We start from the raw sequence: 23,279 nt of genomic DNA, 5'->3' as shown, positions 1-23,279 counted from the left end.
ATACAAGTTCCCTCTTCTTTCCTCCTCACTCCCAGCTCCCAACTCTCCCTACCTCCTCTGCTACCACCCCTTTTAAGCAATGAAACTTAATGAAAATTAGGGAACACATAAGGCCATTGATTAGGAGACCCATAAAATATACCATTGCCTACTCCTAGAGCACATTAGTACAAAATCCTGCATAGAAACCCTGGTCTGAAATCTGGGTGTCATGCTCAGATGACAGGAAGGGACTTGGAGAGAGGAAGAACAGGTGATGTCCTTACCCTTTAGCTAAATCACTCACACAAATGTTTTCATCAGACTAACCAGTGGTCACTAGGGAAGCACAGAAGGTCTAGTCTTAATGAACTGGATTATAGGAGAGATGAATTTTAATTTGTGCATTAGGGAAGGATCACCAAGGGGTTAAGTGAATCTTGGTCAGGATTGGGTTAGCCTTGACACTCAGGAAGGACCCTGTGTACTGGCTAACATTACTTAACACTGATAGTCCAACTGAGGCTTTGCCCCCCAAATCCAGCTTCCCTCACCCCTAAAAAGGAAGAGAGAGAGAGAGAGACAGAGACAGAGAGACAGAGGGAAAGAGAGAGAGAGAGAGAGAGAGAGAGAGAGAGAGAGAGAGAGAGAGAGAGAGAGAGAGAGAGAGAGAGAGAGAGAGAGAGAGAGAGAGAGAGAGAGAGAGAGCGCATCATTTTTCCCATAACCCTCTGGTCCTCAATTCCCTCATCTGTAAAAGGGGACTGGTCAATTGCAATTAGCTACATCAGCCCAGGGGTACCAGACAAAAGCTGGCCTCTGCTGCCTCCCAGAGGCAAGAAAGGGAACTTAGCCTAGAGATGTTGATTATGCAAAAACATCTTCCCAATGCATCCCCCAAGACTGATGCAAGACAGCCACTCTAGAGTCTTACACACACACACAGACACACACTCACGCACACACTATTTCACTCACTATTCACGCATGCAAAACATAATATATGCATATCTAAAATCTTGGAGGGCGGGGGGCAGGAGCTGCACCTGCGATTTCATGATTGTAGGGGATTCCCAGGATGGAACCTCACTCTACCCAATGCAGATGCAGAAAATCAACTGCAGCTTAGTTTTAGATTGCCGCCTGGGGCACTCAGAGGTTCATGACTTTCCCAAGGTCATACAGTCAGTCTGTAATTTATAATCTCAAGGAGCTGTCTGGGGCATTGAGTGGTTAAATGGTGACTTTCCTGAGTCACTAGCTAATCAGTAACTTCCAAGCCTTCCAGAGTTACCTGAGGACACTGATAAGAGATATGACCACCCATGATCACACAATAAGAACATGTCTCAGACAAGACTTGAAATTTCTCCTTTCCTCATACTGTATGCATACATGTATCTGCGTATATATGTATGTCTAGCACAAAAAACCTTCCAATCCCTGGAGAATCCCTGGGTCTTTCTGGCTCCAGACTGCTTCTCTAACACACACAAAACCATATCTATAGGTGTGCATATTTGCACGTGCACATAGGCATGTAGGGCAGCAGCTTGAGAGGGACCAAGATTCTAGCTTTGGCACCTGGGGATCCTCCCACATCTGTAATCCTACAAACTGGGGGAGGAGAGGAATATTGTAAATAGATGACTGGTTACAGGAGATAAGCAGCTCCTCTCCCATGTGCTGACATGTCTTGGGTGCTTGGGTCTTGGCCAGAAAAAAAAAAAACCTTCTTTCATCTTTTGCATTCAGTGACTCAGTCCTCCCTCCTTTTCAAACTCACTTTGTGTGAACTTTCTAATAAGTTACATTACCTAGAAGTCATTGTCACCCAACCTGTCCTTTTCACCTCATTTTTTTTTTTTGGCAAGTCAATTGTGGTTAACTGACTCACCCAAGGTCACTCAGCAAGTAAGTGTCAAGTGTATAAGGTCAGAGCAGAACTCCAGGGTCAGTGATCCATCCACTGTGCCACCTAGCTGCCCTGTTCCCCTCATTTTTCCTCACATTTCTGCTTCAAGGCTTAAGGATGAAGAAAGTCGGTTAGCCAACCAACAAGCATTTTTTAAGTATTTACTATGTACTGAGCACCAAGGATTCACAGAAAAGCAAAAATATGATCCCTGTCCTCAAGAAACTCCCATTCTAACAGGAGAACAACATGCAAATGACTGTAAGCATACAAGATACACACAAGGTATTTAGAAGGGAGGTAATCTCAGATAAAAGGCTCTGGTTGGGGTGGGGATGGACCAAGAAAGGCCTCTTGCTGAAAGTGGGATTTGAAATGAGTCTTGAAAGAAGCCAGAGAAGCCAGGAGGCAAAGGTGAAGAGTGAGAGATCCATTTTACAGAGAGTGAAAATGAGGCCCAAGGAAATAAACATTTGGAAACAGAATGACCAATAGAAAAAAATCTCATTAAAAAATACATGTGTGCCTTGTAAGGATATTTAATAACCTGAGAAAAAATTTTGAAATGAAACTGTGAGACCAGAGACAAAAAAAAGGCAAGAATTTTGGAGTTAAGTGGGATGAAGTTTGGAATTATAGTTAGATAACAGGCATAGTTATAGGTTTGGCACTCTTTAGTTTGCAATGATCAGACCTTCCCAAACAAGGGTATGGGGTGGCTGCTCACAAAGATCTCACTTGGACAGGTGAGGAAAAGAGCCTCTTATCTTGGGGAGGAGAGCAGACTGAGGTCAAGAGTTTGGGAAAGGGTGGTGAAGCTAAAGAATGTTGGACCTGAAGCCAATCAATCAATAACATTTATTAAGCACCTACTATGTGCTGGGCACTGTGCTAAGCCCCGGGGATACATAGAGGCAAAAGACAGTCCTTGAGCTTGCACTTACAATCTAATGGAGAAACAAGATGTAAACAAATGTACACAGTCAATATGCATTTAGAAGGTGCCCTACTACGTGCCAGTTACTGTGCTAAGCAGTGGGTTCAGATCTTTTGATCCTTACTAATTGGATGACCAGAGCAGAGGCATGGACTAGTGGCTAGTTTGGAATCAGGAAGACCTGAATCCAAGTCTTGTTTCTTGACAACACACAAACTGTGTGAACAAGGGCAAGACTAAACTTTCAGTGTCAAGCAGTGCTCTAAGTTACAGCCAATTTACATTGATGGGGGGAGACTCCATACCAAGAGTTTCCCCTGGACCAGACCCCTACCCCAAAAAGGGCATCAATGAGGTCATTTAACTTGTTGGAGACTTGATTTATTCATCTATAGTTCTTATCTCACGGGACTGCCATGAGGATCAGATAAGACAACACATGTAATGGACTTTGCAAACCTAGAGGTGCTCTGGGGCTAAACAGGTATCTCATATTCTGACAGAGAAATGCTATTCTCTAAGTCTGGGGCAGAGGGGTAGAATCAAGAACTAGTACCTCTCAAGTCTGAGAAGTCCAGAACTCTCAGAACATGTCAGGGAAATGGATGGATGGATGAGTGGATGGATGTATAGATGGATGGATGGGTGGATCGATGGATGAGTAGATGGATGGATGGATGGATGGATGGATGGATGGATGGATGGATGGGTGGGTGGATGGATAGATGGATGAAGAAACATTTATTAAGTACATAGCTATATGATTAGTGATTAGTGATAACCAGGCACACTAAGCTCTGGGAGATACAAAAACAAGCCATACACTCCTTGTTCTCAAGGAACTTCTAATATGAGAACACAGTACTTAAGTGCTTCAGCTGCAAGCCAGGTGGCACAGTCTTCAGGGCATATCTTCTTTAATGTCACCATATTTGCTCCTGATGTTGGCTCATTTGGCAGTGCCAAGGCCAAAGGTATTAAGAACATTTTTTCCCCCAGAGTACGTGCAGAAACATTTGGCATGTCACATCTCCATAAAGGTTCCTTTTCTGGATAAGGCTTCTTGGAAACAGGTTGCGAGCAGGGATGGTGGTTTAGGGGACATTGCTATTCACAGGGCTCTTTGACTCAAGGTTCCAGGCTGCCTCCATCAGGGTCTGAGGGGAAGGGGTACTGAAGGTGATGGTAGTTTGACATGTCTGACAACATGCTGCCTCCTGTGCCTTCCTCAGGGTGCTCTTCTCCAACTACCTTGGCCTTCCTGTCCCATTAGTGGCAGTTGGTCGGGGGAGAATAAAACATATATATGGGAATGGTAACCAGGGAAGAATGTTTTGAATAAGGAAGCCCTGATAGGGCCCTGATAGCAACTAAAGTCATAGGATAGTGATTGGCATATCCTTTCTGAGGCTGGAGTAGTAGGGGTGGAAACAGGAGGTACCATGGCACAAAGACAGGCCAGAAGTAGTACAGTGTGTCTGAGACTGGGCAAGATAAGGTGAATGCTCACCCATCAAAGTCCAAGGTCATAAATCACAAATGATGATTTTGCAAGTTAGGTTGTAGTATGGAGTGAAGCAACAGGAAGAGCCTTAGTACTGCAGAAAGTGCACTGGAATTGGGAGAAGACCCGGGTTCAAATCCTTAATTAACCTATTAGTATTCCATAATTTGAGCACTACGTGAAGCAAACAGAATTCTCGTTTGGGATTTCAGAAGTTTGAGACCCTCCTTATAACATTTCCTAGCTGTGTGGCCCAGAGTAAACCAGCTAACTTCTGTTTAAATTGTGTAAAAAATCCTATGTAAAATGGAAGGAGGATGGGATGGGCTCTAATCCAAGTTTTTTTCCAATTCCACATCTATGAACCACTGAAATAGTTAGGAATCCTACATCCAAATCTCCCCTCTGACACCTAATCAGTTGTGTGACCCTGGAGAAGTCCCTTAACCAGGGATATTTCCATATCTGTAAAAGAGGAATGGAGCAGCTAGGTGGCCCAGTGGATAGAGTGCCACGACTGGAATCAGGAAGATGTGAGTTCAAATCCAGCTTCAGAAACTAGCTATATGACCCTGGGCAAGTCACTTAACTCTGCCTCAGTTTCCTCATCTGTAAAATGAGTTGGAGAAGGAAATAGCAAACCACTCCAGCATCTTTGCCAAAGAAACCCCAAATGGGGTCACAATGAGTTGGACACAATTTACATTGCCTAACACAAGTGTGTTGTGAGGGAGTCCCACTGCAAACTTTTTAAGTGCCACAGGATTGTGAGCTAACATTATGACGTCTCTCCTGAGGCCCTAGACCACTTAGCTTCCAAATGGAAACCTACATGCACAGAAGAGCATTCTGCTCCCAGTACCTGAAAGCCCCCGGGGAATATGGTGGAAGGGGGTGGGAGCAGAGAATTGGGACCTCATCTCTAAAATAAAAGGCTGGACTAGCTAGTCACAAAGGCCCCTTCCAGCTCCAGCAGCCTATCATCTTTTGTCTTCTCCCAACAGTATTAACTCCCTTGAAAGGGATGGCACTAAAGGGAAATTCTCAGGTTGTTTTTCCAAATAAGTATACCATCCCAAGGCCTTACAAGGATGTAGTTTTTCTGTGACAACCCCTGAAGAAAAGAAAATATTCATCCATTGTAGTGGTTAAAGACATATGCACACACAGCCTTGTTCCTTTTTTTTTTTTTTCATTTTTATTGAAAACAGCAACCAGGTTCTAACCAGTTCCCTCTCAGGAAACAGAGAGGCAGGGACCAAGGCAGTGGGATGGCTTTACCTCTTTAGTGGGACAGGTATTTTCAAAATTCTGCCTTTTTTTTTACCTTTTCCCCCTTAATTTTTTCTTTTAAAAAAATGTTTTTAACAATCCACAAAGCAAATTATCCACAGTGACAGAATACATCCCTTGATAGTCCATGGCACCTCTCCCACCAGCATCCACAGGGCAGGAGCTGGGTGTTAATGGGCAGGGATTCATCTGCCCCTCACTCTAGCCCCAACCTCCTCTTTGAACAGAGGCCTTGGGGGCTCGGTGATGTCCCCATCTATCCCCATATCACTGCCAACAGGCAGCCAGACACTGCCATGGGGCAATGCCTTGTAACTGAGTGGGCTAACACCCCTGGTGGGGAGTGGAAGGCATCTAATCCATGCAAGAAAAAAATTGCCAAACCCTCAAAGCAAGAAAAAAACAAAACTCCAGATAAATTAAAAAAAAAAATTAAAACTCAAAACAACCAGGCAAGTTAATAAAGTTTACGGCCAGACTTCACTTGTTAGTGCAGGTGGCTATCAGCAAGATACCTACACATATTTCAAAGAGTCAGGATGGTTTGCACATTTACTCTTTTTTCTTGGGGGAGAGGGGGAAGGAAGGAAGAATATGGAGACAAAAAAAAAAAGGCCTCTGTTCCATTCCCAGGACCACTGGAAACATTCAAACCTAGCTCAGATGGGGAAGTTCCTGCAGCTGCAACGATTGGACTACATTCCTCTCCAATGAGTCACTTAAAATATTCCTCTGGATCACATAATCCCTAGAGACAAGGTGACCCCCTACCCTTGAAGAGAGGGCAAAAGACTTCGCTTTAAATGAGGGAGGGGAGAGAGGAAGGGGAAGGAGGGAGGCTTGTGGCAAGACTTGAGTCTATTTGTTGGGAAGTAGGTCCAAAAAGAGTGACAGACCCAAAGAATTAGGGATATCCCACCCCCACCCTGAGGTAGCCATCTAAATCTTTTCAACTACCATGTGAACATCAGCTTTTTGACCAAGAGCTCAAGCCAACTTTACAGCATCCATACTATACCTCTCCCCATCTCCACCCCCAGCAGCTTCAAAGATAGTTAGATATTTCCTCAAAGAAAATCACTGGTCCTAATGTTTACTTCCACCCCCACTCCCCTTGAAAACTATAGGCAACCTGCAATAATTCTGGCTGGACAGTTCCTCCTGGAGCAGACCCCTCCTCCTGCTCTTTCTCACCCCCCAAGGGAAGTTCTCAGCAGGGAAATGAGGAAAGACTTCATGTAGAAGGCTGTCCTTGAACTAACCCTTGAGGAAAGTTAGGGTATCTAAGAGATGGAGGGACCAGGAAAGGGGATGGGAACAACCCTCTGGTATTCACAGTAATCAGGCATGACCCCCCAGAGCCCATCCCCCCAGGAGGGGGGGACTATATCTGTCACCACAAGGAAATGGTTTTAAAAGTTCATTATATATAGATATTAAAAATATAATACAACCTATGTTCTGCCTCCCCTATACATTTACTGTTTACATAGGCTCATAACACACTTGGGTTATCAGGACAAAAACCCAAAAGAACCTGATCGGATCCCCAAGGCTGGTATGGAAGAGATGGTTTGGGAGCGGATCCTGGAGCAGCTGAGCAAGTCCTTGGGCCATGATGGAGAAATTATAAGATCTTTGAAAAAGCACTAGAGCCTGGCACCTTGTACATGAGGGGGCCAGGATCAAATCCTCACCTCCCATACCCATTACCCCTTGTGACACATCCACACCCTTGGGCTCTAGGAAATGACGTGTGCTAGAGGGAAAAGGACAGTGGCATCAACTGGCCATCAAGGATGACACATCGTTGTTCAAGGGCCCTCTCTCTCCCGAGATAGTAAGCTAGGACGGGTTTCTTCCCATAGCCTTATTAGAGACATCAAAGGCCTCTCAGCCAACGCCATCCCTAATAACTCAAAGCCCTCCCCTCCGAGGGTAGGAAGACCAGAAACAAAGCAGATTTAGGGGAGGGAAGGGAAAATGGAGAGTGCTAGTACAGAGACAGGAGCTGCTACCACCTTATGGATAAGAGATATCAGGAGGAGGACAGATTTCTGCAAGACTGAAAGAAAAAGGTCTAGGGGAAGTACTGAATGAACGAATAAATGAACCAAAAAAATTGCAGAGCTGGTAGTCCCAGAAACTCACTCTACTGAAAACATTGGGCAGCTCTGCTTACTGGGTCAGTGTTCTTGGCACTTGGGAAATGGCACATTACAAGACCTGAAGGACCTGCCCTCTTTCCTTCAGAACCCACCCCCCCTCACCCCAACATCTTAACTCCTCAGGCCTCAGTTCCTGGCTAAGCAAAGGACTGTTTTTTCAGGCCCCAGAAGTCATGGCTATCTCTCAGAGAGTCTTGCCAGTGGAGAAATTCCACATGCCCAACGCTTCTGTGGGAATAGTGACCGAACATTGTCCTTGGCCTAGGATTTCCATGGTGTTGGCTAGGTAGCTCTTTTAGGTCAAAGATACACAGGATGACATGAGGATACACTAACACCGTGCTCCAGGTTGGAGGTGGACAGGGCTGGGGACTACGTGATCTGTGCAAACCACCAAGAACGTCGTTCCTCATTTCTGTTTTCCAGGGAGAGGGGAAGAGGGCACTCCACAGGGCAGTAATGTCCTTCTCCTATGAGTCCTCACCCAGGATCTCCTTCACAAAGGCAGCGATATCTGTCTCTTTGGTTTTGTGCAAAGTAAAGAAAGGATGCTCCTGTCAGAGATGAAAGAGAAACCAGGCTGGGTTATTTCATTACTGAACAACATCCTCCTTCCTCCAAATCTTACCATCCTTCACAAACCTTCCTCAATGGCTCCCACCAATGATGGTTCCTCTTCCTGATGGCTCACTGTACTTACTCTCTAAAACATACGTTCTAACAAGGACATCACTCTACTGAAAAACAGCGTAGAGAAAAGAATTCATCTTGGAATCAAGAAGACTTGGGTTCGATTCCCACTTCTGACACATACTGGATATGAGACCCCAGGTGACTTTCTTCATTTATCAGGGCTCCAGGCAACTCCTCAAAACCGTAAGTTTCAGAGAAGATACTAACTGAGAGAGGGAGGCTTCTCCTCCCTACATTAAAGAAATCTAGTTCCTATCCTCATCTTGTATTTGTATTATTCCAGAAGAGCAGTGATATAAAAAATCTCTGGGTTCCAATGGTGGACCTCAAGGCAAAATGCCTTCCACACTCAGAGAGAGAAATATGGAAGTCACTCACATAATGTAGCAGATCATGTTTGTGTATGTGTTTGTGTATCATGTTCTGATTTGTTATACGGATTCTTTCATTTATCTTAGTCTGACTACATAGCATGACTATAGTGAAAATATACTCAATAGGAAAGTATATGTAGAATCTATACAGAATTGTATGCAGTCGTGGGGAGGGAGGGAGGTAGTGGAGGGTGGGTGGGGAGGGATAAAATCGCAATTGTATGGCAGTGATTGTTAAACATTAAAAAAATAAAAAAATTAAAAAAAAAAAATCTCTGGGTTCAAGAGCATGTTGGGGAAGCCTTCATCAGCAAAATATGTCTAATAAATAATACATGTGCTACTGGGTTCTTGTCAGAATCTCCTTATGCAGCATTCCGTCTCCTACCTACATCTGACCTTGGTACGGGCTGACCCTCCATGTCTGGAAGACTCCCTCCTTCCTTATCTCTCACTCTTAGCTTCCTTCAAGGCTGAGTTTGGTAGCCCTACTTACAAGAGATCTTTCCTGATTTCTGCTCCCACCCAAATTACTTAGTATTTGTGGGTGTATGTGTATGTGTATGCATCCCCCCACGCTGTTAGTATTCTGCTCCCACCCAAATTTGTGTGTGTATGTGCGTGCGCGCATGTGCATGTATGTGTGTAAGTCCAGATTACCTGACTAGAGTGTAAAGTCCTTGAGGGCAGGTATGCTTTCCTTTGTATCTCCCAAAAGCAGGTGGGACACTATGCTGACTAAATTAAATAGCCAAGTCCCTTTTCCATTCCCACTTCCTCACAGCTCTACAAAGCCAAGAGAGCAGGAACTGTCCCCTGACAGACATCTCGGGAGCTCCTACTCTTCCCCTTCCTCTGACTGCAATTACTCTTGCCCATCAGTCTGTGCAGCATAGGGGATCTCCCAGGCCCTGGAGAAGCAGCAGCCAATTCCAGTTCTAGGACCCTCCAGGTAGGAGTGGAGAGCCGTCAAGGCTGCCTCTCCAGCAGACTCAGAGACGTATTTGCTCTCAGAAAACAAAAACTAGCTGTTGGCAGTTCCCATTTCCTAAGTGCTTTCAAGAACCCTTTCCTCACAATAACCTCATAAAGAAAGGGAGCTTGAGTATGATTCTTTCCACTTTACAATAAAGAAAACTGAGGTTCAGAGATGTCACATGACTTGCTCAGTTATATGGAAGAGCTAAGGAGGAACTGAACAAGTTCTGCCGCTAAGATCAGCCTTCTTTCCTATTCTTGAGAAGATGACCCAGGCCTAGGCTGTTCTTAGGGTTTCTGCAGATCAAACTAATCCCCTTACACATGGCTAAAATTTCAGTCCCTTGAATTAAACAAAACTTAAATGGGACAAGCCTTCTGAGAAGGCAGGAGTCAGTTCCCTCAGTGAGTTCTCCTACCTATGGCACCATCAATTCAAGGCCCCATAACCCACAAACTAAGCTCTGACAGTAGGAAAAAAGCTAATATCCACCATTTTCCAAGCTGCAACCATTTTAGAGTATGGCTCCAGCTGGCATCATTCTAGCTGTGGCACCACTGATCCCAGGAACACTGGCTCAATGGATAACCCATCTCTGGTGCTCAGCTATATCAAAAGTAGACCAGGTGGGAGGGTTTTGTTTTATCCTGTTCCCAAAGCCAGAACTGAATCCAGTCCTGGTGCTGGCTCATGCCAGGAGGCAACCAGGTAGTCAACCAACTACTCCTGAGGTCCAGGCTGTAGCATACGAATTTTTCCCTCAAGCTTATGTAATCTCCACATGGACTTGAGGAAAGTCACTGAGTCACTAAGCATGCCTCCTCCTGTCCCAGGCCACTTCCTCCCAGAGCTAATTAAAGCTTTGGGCTTTCCAGACCAGTGCCTGCTGACTTCCCACTGCTAGCTAAATCAACAGTCAAATTTTCCCAACAGGAATTCTGAGGAACACCTAGGAAAGAGGTATGCCCCTGATACCTACAGCAGAGGTTGCTTTTATCTAAAGAAACCCACCTCTTGGAAAGGGAAAAGCAGAGGTATATACTTGGACATGAAGGTGAAAGAAAAACAAGTCACTGATAAAAACATATTCAAGGAAAATAAAAGAAATCTGCTCTCTGGCCCACATTCTACCCCACCCCCACCCTAGGCTAAATAGTTCATTTAAACACATTCTGAGTTGGCTGGTATTCCTACAACTCCCCAACCGGATCTTGACCTGCCTTGCAGGGCAATCATTGCCTTTGATATCCAGGGTGATACCATCTGCAGCGTTCTTTACCCTTCCAAAGTATTGCTTTTGCATCTTCCAAGTTGATTCCTGGGTACTCACCATTAGCTGCAGGTAGCTCATTCGCTCTGCAGGATTCTTCCTCAAGCTACAATGAAAAAGCAGGACAGACATGAACCCTGAGCAGGGGATGGAGAGCAGTAGATCATACATTCATTTCCCAGCTCTTCACTGCCCACCTCAACTACCCTAAGAGCCCAGAGTGATTTTGCCTGCCACAGCAGGCAAAGAAGAAGGTAGCCTTAGGTAGGTAGTAGGTAGAACAGATGCTGGAGCATCCAGGAAGCTCAGTACTCACCAAACCAGACATGCATTATGGGATATCCCCTGTAGAGGACATATCTCCAGATAACCAACAAGGCTGACCTCACTATTCATTGGCTAACATTTGAAGACACTGGATCTTCACCTAATCTAACCTAAAACTAGGCTTCCACACCATTGTCTCATACATCATGTGTAACCCACTTCTCAACTCTCCTTTATGTCTTGTCTTAAAATATAAGCTACTTAAGGGCAGGGGCTATCTTGTTTATTTGTATTCCTATCACTTAGACCGGTGCCTCACATATTGGAATGCTATATTACTATCTGTCTGCAAATATAGGAAAGACTGTCAAGCAGAAGAAAGTACAGATTTATTTTATGGCTTCAGGGGCCTAAGATAAAGGAGCTCCCTCAAGGAGGGAGATTTCCATAGGATCAGATTTAAAGCAGAAGGGACCATAACTACCATTCATCAAGTCCATTCCCACCTCCATCCTCATTTTATAGATAAGGAATCTCAGGCCAGAAACATCAAATGACTTGCCCTGGGTCAAACTGGTAGTAAGTGTGCATGGCAGGATTGAAACAAGGTCTCCAAGACTCCAAGGCTTGTACCCTGTTCATTATGCCAGCGCTTCCCATTTCAAGGTCTGAAAAATGCCTTGGAGATTCAAGCTAAAAATTCTTTAATAGCATCTTAAGCAGTAAATCATTTCAGACTATATGAGTAGTTATTAAATTACCCTTTTCTGAAGGGGGTTTACAGAACAAAATAACGAGAACCACTGTACTATGTCATGTTGCCTGAATACAAAGTCTTAAAGGCAGAAATAGACTAGGCTGCCTTGGGTTTAATCAATGGCAGGGTTTAGTAAGTACAGTCTGGCTGGTCACCTAGTCTTCTACTGAGTCAGAGGTTGGACCAGATAGGGGACCTCTAAGAGCCTTTCCAAGAGCTATCCCTGAACCTTCAATGATAGTGGTCAGAAAGGAGGCCCTTTGCCCACTTTCACCTCCAAGACCACCACCACCCTAAGACAGGTATGTGGCCTAAAGGATGATAGCCCCCCCATCCTTGCCGGAAGAGTACTGGGCACATGGCTAAAAGGTTCTGAAAATTTAGCCAGCCCCACTGGGAAAGGGGAAAGACCTCTCTTTCTCCAAGAGAATGATTTTACCTAAAACCTCAACTCACAAAAAGTCATTACCATCACCACCACCAAGGCAACCATCAGAAAAGACTCACCATTGAGCTGTAAAGTCCACAAACTCAGGAGAGAAGCGGTCAGCAGGGAGCTGAGGAGATGGCTCTTCTACCACCTGTTTCAGCTGCTGGAATGGGGTACCCCATGACTCATATGGAAACCGGAGGATGGCCATCTCAATCTGTAGCCCAGGAAATAAGGCCTTTCATTAATCACTTCCCCCTCACCCTTCCACAATCCCACACAGGCCACACCTCACCCAGGCCTGAACCCATGAGATGGGACAAAGTCAAAACATAAGTATCACTCTACAAAATGATGGTATCACTCTACTGGGCTCTCAGAGAAAAACTTAGGCCCCCAAGACCAAGACTGTTGAAGCAGAAGAAAAGGTCAGGCTTTCCATTTCTCTCTTGACTACATTCAGTCTTATGAGCTGGATTCTCCTGCTGGGACTTAGAGTTAAGCTGGTAAACATTCTTTGTAGAGTATGGGGGTAATTCTCTCATCCCAAGAAGAGAGAAGGTCACCAGTTTCACATACACAAATACCACACAGTCAGGTCCCTGGTCACAGCAGGATCTTGTCTTTATATCCCAAACTGATGGGATAGATTCCTATATGGTCAGGAGGATCTAGAGACAATATGTTCAACTTGAGATGGAAATCAGAGGGCAGAAAAGAAACTCAAATGGGGACCTAGTACTTGGTCATTAAGTCGGTGAGGTCCAACAAGGAGTATCTAGGTAAGGCAGATTTCATCTAGGAATGGTTTCAAGTTGATTAGCTATCTTTTACCAAGTCTGGTACTCCATCAGGCGGAACAGATAGAGAGGGCAGGTCATTTAATCTATTTTGTTAAAATCCTCAACAAAAAAGAAAAAAAAAGTGAGGGGAGGAGAGAAAATCTTTGGATTCCGTGTCGTGTGCTGGGTTTTTGTTGTCTGGTTTTTTTGGGGGGGGGGATAGTTTTTGACTTCAGTAATAAATAGGAATTAGGGGAGTTTTCCCAGTCCTGATATAATCCTGTGATCAGCATCCCAACCCTACTCATACTCACTACATGCCATAAAGACACACATGAAATGGAGATTATTTTCAAGAGTCTCTTGAATTATTTTTTAAACTTAAGAAGCAACAGCATCTTCAGTAAGTAAAGGTCATCTGTGTCAAAGGGCAACTGTTCATTAATTTAAGCCTTTGACTTCAACCACCATTAATGTGAAAACATCAAATTGTCCTTGAACCATGGTAGAAGATGCAGGAATATGGAAGTCAGAGGATTTTTAAAATTCAACTGCAGCTGTTACTGAAAGGTACAAGTGAATGAATAATGGGCTCAGGAGCCTGTAGTTCAAACAAATGATTAGAAGTGGAAATAAAAGAGTAAACATGCTCTTAATTAGTGAATTTGCTGATTCCTCACTCATCAGTTCAAGCTCCATGTTCAAATAAGACACATAATATTATGCATGTTTATAATTTGTGCAGATCTAGAATGGAATGTGTACACTTCACGATATGTATGTGTAATTGTACGATGCAATGTATATTATGTGTATACATAGGCTTATACTTACATACACGCATGTGTGCACATCTATTATATACATACCTATACACATATGTACATGCATCTCTTTCATACAACAAAATCTAATTCAGATAGACTATTCTGGAAATGGAGGTCATTCCACATACTAAGGTGAAGCTTGCCTCTGCAGAGGCTGAACTAGAAAAGGTCTGCTCATAAATCAATAGCGTAAACAAGCAAAATGCCAAAACCATTCAAAAACACATAGTAGGTACTCAATAAATACACGCTGATTGATCAAGGACCCAAAGAAGGTTCTGAAGAAACTGAACATTTCTGCAGTCACAAAAATCTTGCTCATCAAAATACAAACACACAACACACACACACACACACACACACACACACACACACACACACACACACACACACACACACACACACACACCCCTACCTCTGCACCTAACATTTCAGTAACTTGGTCTTTCACCAGAAGAACAAGGAGGTTGACTCTCTCTAAGGTCCCCTTCTAATACTCAATCCCAGATCCTATACATACAGTACTTATTTTAAGAAAGCAGACTGAGCAGTTTCCCTCTTTACACCACTGGTTATGGTCTCTCGCCTCTCTTCCTCACTCAAGGTCGCAGGAGGTGGGGAGGGGGGGGGAAGCTAGACTAAGACATATGTGACACCCACCCTAGCACGTGCATTTGAGAAAACCTAGAAAAAGGCTCAGAACAGCCACACGAGGGCAACCTTAAGTAGTGGCTTTCCTTGTTCCACAACAGGAACCAGTAGGGGTTCCTACAAGGCAATCTGGTTGGCCTGGTTCTTCAGCGACCAGTGTTAAAGCACTTCCTGTACTGAGGGAGGGCAGAGGGGAAGGTGCCCATGAGCTCACTGTTTTGGACTGAAAGCAGTCATGAGGGTGGAGAAATTCTGGAGAACTCAGCCAGAGGGCAAGAAAACTTTGGGAGAGATGGTGATCCCAGCAAACAATGCTAGGGAAGGGTCTGGGGGAAATCCACTAGACAAATGAAATCTCTTCCTGAAAGGCCTTTGGGGGAAGTATAAATTCATTCCCTCTTTCTTAGCTCAACAAAGTAGAGGAAAGGGGAAGTGAGTCAATGCAAAGGTCTGAGAATCTCCCTAAATGCCATATTAATTAATGCATGCCCAGAACTTCCCTTGAACAACAGTGCACCACCAAAGTTCTATTTTTAAATATGGGGAAACGCCCAAGTTACCCTAAGCTAGCAAAAAAATCTTCCCCAAAAACACTGGTGTGAGAAAATTCGGGGGACTAGCAACCAGAGACATCCTTAGAGTTCAAAATGAGGGTGATCACCCCCAGGCATCTGCTGCAAAAGTAAGGAGCAGGTGGAAAGACGGGATTTAGATTTCAAAGAGACCTCAGAGATCATGTAATGCAACCCTATCATTTTACAAGGAAACAGTCAAAAGTAGTGATTTGCCCAGGGTCACAAAGGGCAACAAGCTGCTGAGTCAACATCTGAATCCACGTCCTCTGATTGCAAATCCAATAACATTCATTTCCACTACGTGGTGCGCCATGTCCTATGCTGAGGGCACAGGACAGTGACTCAGGAGTTGGAGGGTGGAGGGAAGAAACAGTTCCACCAACTGATACTATGAAAAGATCTGAGGCCCATACACACAATCACTCCATAAAACCTCCCCCTGAGGGAAAAATCTCCCTCGATGCTAGCACAGGCACCCACCCAACTGCGTACAGCTACCTACTACCCTTGCGGTCATTTCTTTTAAGGCTAACCTCAGCGTTCCTTTTAACCTGATTTCCCCTGGATAAAATTACAAGCTCACAGATTTGGAGCTGCAAGGGACCTTAGAGGTCATCTAGTTAACCCTGCCACCCTTCCAGCCCCACTTCACAGATGAGGATGACTGAGGCCCACAGAAACCAAAGTGGCTTGATCAATTTCACACAACAGCCAGGCTTCAAACCCAAGTTCTCTGACTACAAATTCAGTGCTCCTACTGTACCAAGCTGCCTCCTCTCCCCTTTCCCTGGCTCCCAGGTATATTCATCAGCCCCATCCCTACACCTCCCTTCCCCCCAGTATACCTGACACAATCAAATATTTCTGATTTCTCCATGTGTACAATGGAGTATTTTTCACTTGACTTCTAGAGGAATGATGGAGACCAGGGGGAACTCCCAAAGCTTTCTTCCTCCACCTCCCTCCCCAGCCCCAGCCGACTGACAGGAGGAAGCTTTAGTCTTTACCATAGTGATTCCCAGACTCCAGACGTCTGACTTGACGTTGTAGCCTTTTTGGTTCAGCTCCGGGTTGATTCTCTCTGGCTATAAGAATGAGGGGTGAGATATTAAGGCAGTCAGTTATGTTTGAGACGCCCAAGGAGGATTCATACCCCAGAGTCCATTTAAAGACGACAGCCCCACAGAAAACACTCAGCAGGCTAATGATGCAGGCCAGGCTGCCCTCTCTGGAGAGCTACGGGGCATTTGAGGGTAGAGGAAAGACGATCAGAAGCTGAGGGCCAGCTCTGAATGGCCTTCAATAACAATATGGCCTTCAATGACAGTAACTGTCTTCAGTAACAACAGTCAGTATCTGTACAGCTCTTTACGGTTTGCAAAGCACTTTACCTGGAACGCCTCATTTGATCCACAAGGCGACCCTGCGAGGAAGGGTGTTAGTATTATCCCCATCTTACAGAGGTTTCACGAAGGCTCATTCCACTTACTCAAAGAATCAAACCTAAGACCTGACAGAAACCTCAGAAAGATCGAGTTCAATACCCTCATTCTACAGAGAAAACTTTGGCCCAAATGGGAAAAAAAAAGGCTTGATCAATGTCATAGTGAGTAGAAGGGGACCAGAACCCAGTTTCCCCACACTGTGTGGTCTATTTCCCTTTCCATCATACCACATTGCCATCCCCTTTCCCCCGCTATGGCCTAAGGCTTCCATAGCTTGTCAGGAGCAGCTGTCCTAGTGGGTAGTGTTTATTTTAAAAAATAAATAAATAAAAGGACTCTGTTTATACCCAGGAGATACTAGAAAAAGTGTCACCACTTGGTGCCAATAAAAATGTCCCTCTCATTGTGAAGAATCATGTAGTCTGAACTGTATGTATTTAGCAACTTTCATTCACCTGTGCCAATGCAGGGAATCAGACGCAGCACAGAGTGGATGATTCAGAAATCTTTCTGTGATAAAAACTTTCTTTGCACTCCCCCCAAAATCTGATTCCTAATTACATTTTAGTTTGGTGCATGCAGACCCTGAGAAGACACAACCTTCAGAAGGGTGAGGGAAGCTAGAAGCCCATCTGGTGGAAGGGTGGAAGCTGATCGAAGGTTAAAAATTAGCGGTGGGCAATCCTCCCAGCAAATAACCTACACAGAGCAATTCCCAATTTAGTGTCTCATCTTCAGGGCTTTTTCAGAAGCTCTCTCTCCAAGGCAGCCACACAGTTTAGCCCAAGGCCCCAGGACCCAAGAGTGTCACAATTACAGTGAAAAATAAGAAAGAAAAAACCCACCACCACACAGCATGAGGCTTTTCTTGGTTCAGCAACTTTCACTCTCTCCATTTAACAGACGTGAAAACAATTTATATGCTCAGAGCCTTACACCTGGTCCCAGTTGCCCAAAGTTACTGCTTTTATCAGCAGAAGCTTCTGCTGGGAGGCCGCTATCCTGTTCTAAGAAAGGAGAGGAGAGTAAACTAGGCCCTCCCTCTGATCTAGACTGCGCCCTCACTTACCGCCATATAGGGCTTGCAACCAGCATCCATGGTCTTGGCAACTGAGTCCACCAAATAGCCACTGATCCCAAAGTCACACATTTTTACATGGCCTTCCTTGTTGATAAGAACATTGGATGGTTTGACATCTAACAGGAGCGAGACAGGGAAACAGAAACGTGGTCAAATATGTTAAAAGGCAAAAACAAATTTAAATGGCATAAGGTGAAGTACAAGTGTAGGAAATAAGGCCAGAGAAAATTTCAGGACTAATGGCCTGAAGAAGAGAAGGCCAGGGAAAGAAAATGGTTTTCCAGATTATTATTTGCCCCAGATCCCACAGTTAGTGACAGAGTCAAAGCTAAAACCCAGATTTCCTGCCTCCCAGATAGATCACTACCATGACACATGGTTAGGCCACACTTGATGTCAAGTCTGGGTGCCATAGGGACTTTGACAAACTTGAGTGTGTGCAAAGGAGGTGTGTTCAGAATCACATCCTATAATGGACAGTTAATGGAAATGAAGCTGTTTACCTTGGAGAAGTAAGTACTTTAGCAAGTAATGTGAATAGGGCAGCTAGGTGGAACAATGGATAGAGTGCCAGGTCTGGACTTAGGAAGACTCATCTTCCTGAGCTCAAATTTGGCCTTAGACACCTACCAGCTGTGTGACCCTGTGTAAGTCACTTCACCCTGTTTGCCTCAGTTTCCTTATCTGCAGAACAAGCTGGAGAAAGAAATGGCAAACCCCTCCCATATCTCTGCCAAAAAAAAAACCCCAAATGAGGTCATGAAGAGTTGGAAACCCACAAAAAGTCCATTTGGGGGACTAAGGGAAAATAAGGCAGAGTGAAAAAGGAGAGCATTGCAGGCATGGAACAGTCTGCAAAAAATGGGACATGGAGAGTCATATGCAAAGAACAGCAAGAGCTCAGAGTGACAAGTATAGAAATAAAAGGAGGGGAGAAAATCTCAGAAAAGACTGGGAAGGTAGGAAGAGGTGGTAAAGAGGACTTTCATTTTGATCCCAGAGGTAATAGGGAGCCATTGAAGCTCCTGGAGGGGAGGGGAAGGAGGGAAGGTACACTATTACAAAGAGGTCAGTTCTAAAATCACCTCAATGTCCTTCTCATTGTATCACAGCACCCCCTCTTTACCCCTTTGCTAAGAGAGGTCCAGGGATACTTCCTAAAAGTGACTTAGAAGGAAGAAAGGTCAACAAGCCTACACTGATAATAGGCATTACACTATTCTACAGGGGATGCAAAAAGGAGAGTGTTAAAGTCATTACTGTGGGCTTTAACATCAAAAATGATATTTACATAACACTCTAAGGTTTGGGGTGCAATTATATTTTAATCTGGCTGGGACACACTGGGAGTCTTATGAGCCTGACTGGTCCCTCAGGGAGCATGTTTGACAACTCTACATTAGATCATGCTGCCATGTTTCACAGAAAGGAAACTGAGGCCTGATGAAGGGAAATGGCTTGCTCAACATTCATTGGCTGGTTAAGAAGCAGGGCCAGTATTCAAAATTCAGGTTCTATTACTTTAAATACAATGCTTTTTCCACTTCATTTAATCCAATCCCTGAATCTCAGAAAAGAAGAAACTCAAGCCCATCAAAACAGATAAAGTCCCTTACTCAAGATCACACAGCTAGTAGAAGACCAGGACCAAGCCATCCTAACACCCAACTGCTTGTCCATCATCCATAGTAAAAGGAAGGTTATGCCAGATACACTTTATTCTGGTATCCTCAGGTCTGGTGCACAGTAAATTCTTTAAAATGCTTGTTTAATTGAATAAGTGGCATAAGCTTTTCTAAATGCTTCCTTTTTAATATGTCATTTATTTTTAGCATTCTTTTTTAAAATTTTGAGTTCCAAATTCTTTCCTTCACTCCCACCCCTTCCCAATCCAGTGAAAAGGCAAGCAATATGATATTAATTATACATATGCAATCACGCAAAATATATTTCCATATGATTCATATCACACATAGAAGCAGAACAAAAAGTGAGAAAACTGCACTTCAATTTGCACTCAGAGTTCATCAGTTCTTTGTCTGGAGGTGGATAGCACTTTTTATCATGACTTCTTTGGAACTGTCTTGGAACATTGTATCAATTAGAGCAGCCAAGCCTTTCATAGTTGATAATCATTATAACATTGTTCTTATGTAATAACAATGTAACAATGTGTACAATGATCTCGGTTCTGCTCACTTCACCTTGCTTCACTTCATATAAGTCTTCCCATGTCTTTCTGAAACCATTCCTTCCATTATTTCTTATAGCACAATAGTATTCCATCACAATCATATGCCACAATTTGTTCACTTGGAATGGCTAATTGATGGGCATCCCCTCAAGAAGAGTTGCTATAAGTATTTTTGTACGTATAGCTTCTTTTCCTTTTTCTTTAACCTTTTTAGGATGCAGTCCTAGTAGGGGTATTGCTGAGTCAAAGGGTATACAGTTTTATAGTCCTTTATGCAGTTTCAGAATGTTCTTCAGAATGGTTGGACCAGTTCACAACTCCACCAACAGTTCATTAGTGTACCTATTTTCCTTCATCCCTTCCAGCATTTGTTATTTCAGATGAGAATAAGGTGATACTTCAGAGTTATTTTAATTTGCATTTCTCTAATCAATAGAGATTTAGAGCATTTTTTTTCATAACTATAGCTTTGATTTCTTCTTCTGAAAACTGCCTGTTTATATCCCTTGATATATATTAGTTGGGGAATGGCTCTTATTTTTGTAAATTTCACTCAGTTCCCAATATATTTGAGAAAAGAGGTCTTCTATCAGAGAAATCTGCTGTAAACATTTTTGATATTACTTCACAGTCTTTGGTATCTTTTAACAACATGTGGTTTTCCTGGTTATCCCTCTTAACTAGGTCTATTTTTGCTTTTGCTTTGTCTGAGGTGATTACTACCCCTGCTTCTTTCTGCTTCAGCTAAAGCATAATAGATTCTGTTACATCTTCTTATTTTAACTCTGTGTATGTTTCCACTTCAAGTGTGTCTCTTGTAAATATATTGTTGGATTCTGGTTTCTAATCCTATTCTCTTCTGTTTGGTCTTCTCTCACTTTTTATCCTATCCCTACTTAAGTCTGTTTTGCTTCTAATCACTGCATCCCTTAATCTGACCTCCCTTTTATCATTTCTCTCCCAGCTTCTCTTATCCCCTTCCCCCATTCCTATTGCCCTGCTGGATAAGACAGACTTCTATACACAACTGATTGTGTGTTTGTGTGTGTGTATATACACAAACACATATATAATATATATACATATATATACACATTTTCCCCTACTGAACCAATTCAATGAGCTTCTAATCAAGCATTACCTACCTCATGCCCCTCTCATTTTCCTCTCCATTGTAAAAGCTCTTCCATGTGCACCTCTTTTAATAATTTTCCCTATTCTACCTCTCCTTCCTCACTTCTCCTGGTACATCTTTCTCTTTCACTCCTTCATTCTTTTGGGACATCATCACAACATAACAGATTCACACCCAAGCCCTCTAAATAGACTGGTTCTATTGTTGTTTGGTAATTTCAGTTCTGTCCAACTCTGTGACCCCATCTGGGATTTTCTTGGCAGAGATAGCAGAGTGGTTCACCATTTCCTTCTCCAAGATGGTTCTAAGTGGCCCAACAATGATAAAGTTCTAAGCAATTACATGCGTCACCTTCCCATGAAGAATGTAAAGAGTTTAGATTTATTGAGTCTCATGATTTCTTTCATGTTTGTTTGGTTTTTTTAATTCTTCTCTAGAATCTTGTGTTAGAATGTTAAAATTTCTACTCAGCTCTGGTCTTGAATACCTGAAAGTTCTCAATTTCATTAAATGTCCATTTTCCCCTTGAAGAATTATACTCTGTTTTGCTGGAAAAGTTATTCTTGGCTGCAATCCTAGTGCCTTTGCCTTCAATAATATCGTATCTAAGTCCTCTGCTCCATTAATGTAGAAGTCACTAAATCTTGTATGATCCTGACTGTGGCTCCATGATATTTGAACTGTTTCTTTTTGGCTATTTGCGGTATCTTCTTGACCTGAGAAGTCTAATTCTGGGATCTCTTTCACCAGGCAATCAGTGAATTTTTTCAATTTCTATTTTGCCCTCTGGATCTAAGATACTAGGGTGGTTTTCCTTGATAATTTCATAAAGTATGATGTCCAGGCCCTTTTTTTGATAATGGTTTTCAGTTGGTCTAATAATTCTTAAGTTATCTCTTCTCAATCTATTTTCCAGGTCAGTTGTTTTTCTGATGAGGTATTACTTCACATATTCTTCTATTTTTTTCATTCTGTTGGCTGTTTTATTTTTTCTTGATGTCTCATGGAGTCGTTAGCTTGCACTTTGCAAATTCTAATTTTTGTGCCTCTTTTACCAATTGCTCAATTCTGTTTTTCTTCAATGATTTTGTGTCTATTGCCAAGCTATTAATCCTCTTTTCACAGTTTTCTTGCATTAATTCTCATTTCTTTTCTAAAGTTTTCCTCTACTACTAATGTCTTTAACTTTTCCGGGAATTGTTGTTGGGTTTTTATCCAATTAACATTTTTCTTTTGAGGCTTTGGTTGTCAGAATTTTCACAATGTCTCCCAAGTTTGTGTCTTGTCTTTCCTGCTACCCTAGTAGCTTTTTATGGTCAAGTTCTTTTCTGTTGTTTGCTCATTTTTCCAGCCTATGTCCCGACTTGGAAATTTATGTTAAAGTTGAGTTCTGCTCATCTGGAAATGGAAGGTGCTATCCCAAGCTTCAGACTTTTTTTGTGCTGCTGTTTTCAGAGCTAATTCTGAGGTTCTGCAAGTTTCTAAGATGGTGTGATCTGAGCAGAGATATGGTCACTGTTTTCCTAGTATATGCTCTAATCATTACCCAGGAAGGGCTCCTGCTTCTCTGAAGCCATGAGCTCTAGTGCTCCTCTTGGTCCTAGAACTGTGACCAGGTCCCCTGTTCCCTTACAGCTACATATGCTAGTGCTCCTTTCTGCCTTGGAACCGCAATGAAGGCTCCTGGCTCCCTTGTGACCAACTGATCACAAGCTCTCCTCTCCACCCTAGAACTACAACCCAGAACTATATATGAGCAAGAGTTGTCAATCAGTGCCAGTTATACACAGTGCCAATAAAAGGTCCCCTATAATCTTCTCCTGACCAATTATCCAACACCTCCACTCCCACCCCTTACTGTCTCTGGGCTGAGAGCTCCTGAAACTACTGCCACAGTCACCTCCAAGGCCCACCCCTGGTGTTGTGAGCATTCCAGGCCAACCCTCCATCCCAGTGTTACAGGCCATCCACAGTAAGTTCATTCAATATTGCAGAACATGAATGAATGAATGAGTACAAAGGC

The 23,279-nt window shown here is 43.4% G+C and overlaps 1 protein-coding gene across 2 annotated transcripts in view; it reads right to left on the bottom strand.

Annotated features, from left to right (window-relative positions):
• Positions 1-5,514: 5,514 nt before the first annotated feature.
• MAP2K3 (mitogen-activated protein kinase kinase 3) overlaps positions 5,515-23,279 on the bottom strand; it is a 77,998-nt gene continuing 60,233 nt past the window's right edge. For both annotated transcript variants that reach the window (XM_072597617.1, XM_072597618.1), the window contains exons 8-12: positions 17,916-18,043; positions 16,409-16,486; positions 12,644-12,783; positions 11,173-11,218; positions 5,515-8,350 (exon numbers count right to left, since the gene is read on the bottom strand). In XM_072597617.1, coding sequence (XP_072453718.1) covers positions 8,267-8,350; positions 11,173-11,218; positions 12,644-12,783; positions 16,409-16,486; positions 17,916-18,043 — 476 coding nt within the window. In that variant the 3' untranslated portion in view covers positions 5,515-8,266. The remainder of the gene's footprint in view (positions 8,351-11,172; positions 11,219-12,643; positions 12,784-16,408; positions 16,487-17,915; positions 18,044-23,279) is intronic.

The sequence above is a fragment of the Notamacropus eugenii genome, chromosome 3 (assembly GCF_028372415.1).
Source record: "Notamacropus eugenii isolate mMacEug1 chromosome 3, mMacEug1.pri_v2, whole genome shotgun sequence".
NCBI lineage: Eukaryota > Metazoa > Chordata > Mammalia > Diprotodontia > Macropodidae > Notamacropus > Notamacropus eugenii.
This window is presented reverse-complemented; position numbering and strand designations above follow the sequence as displayed.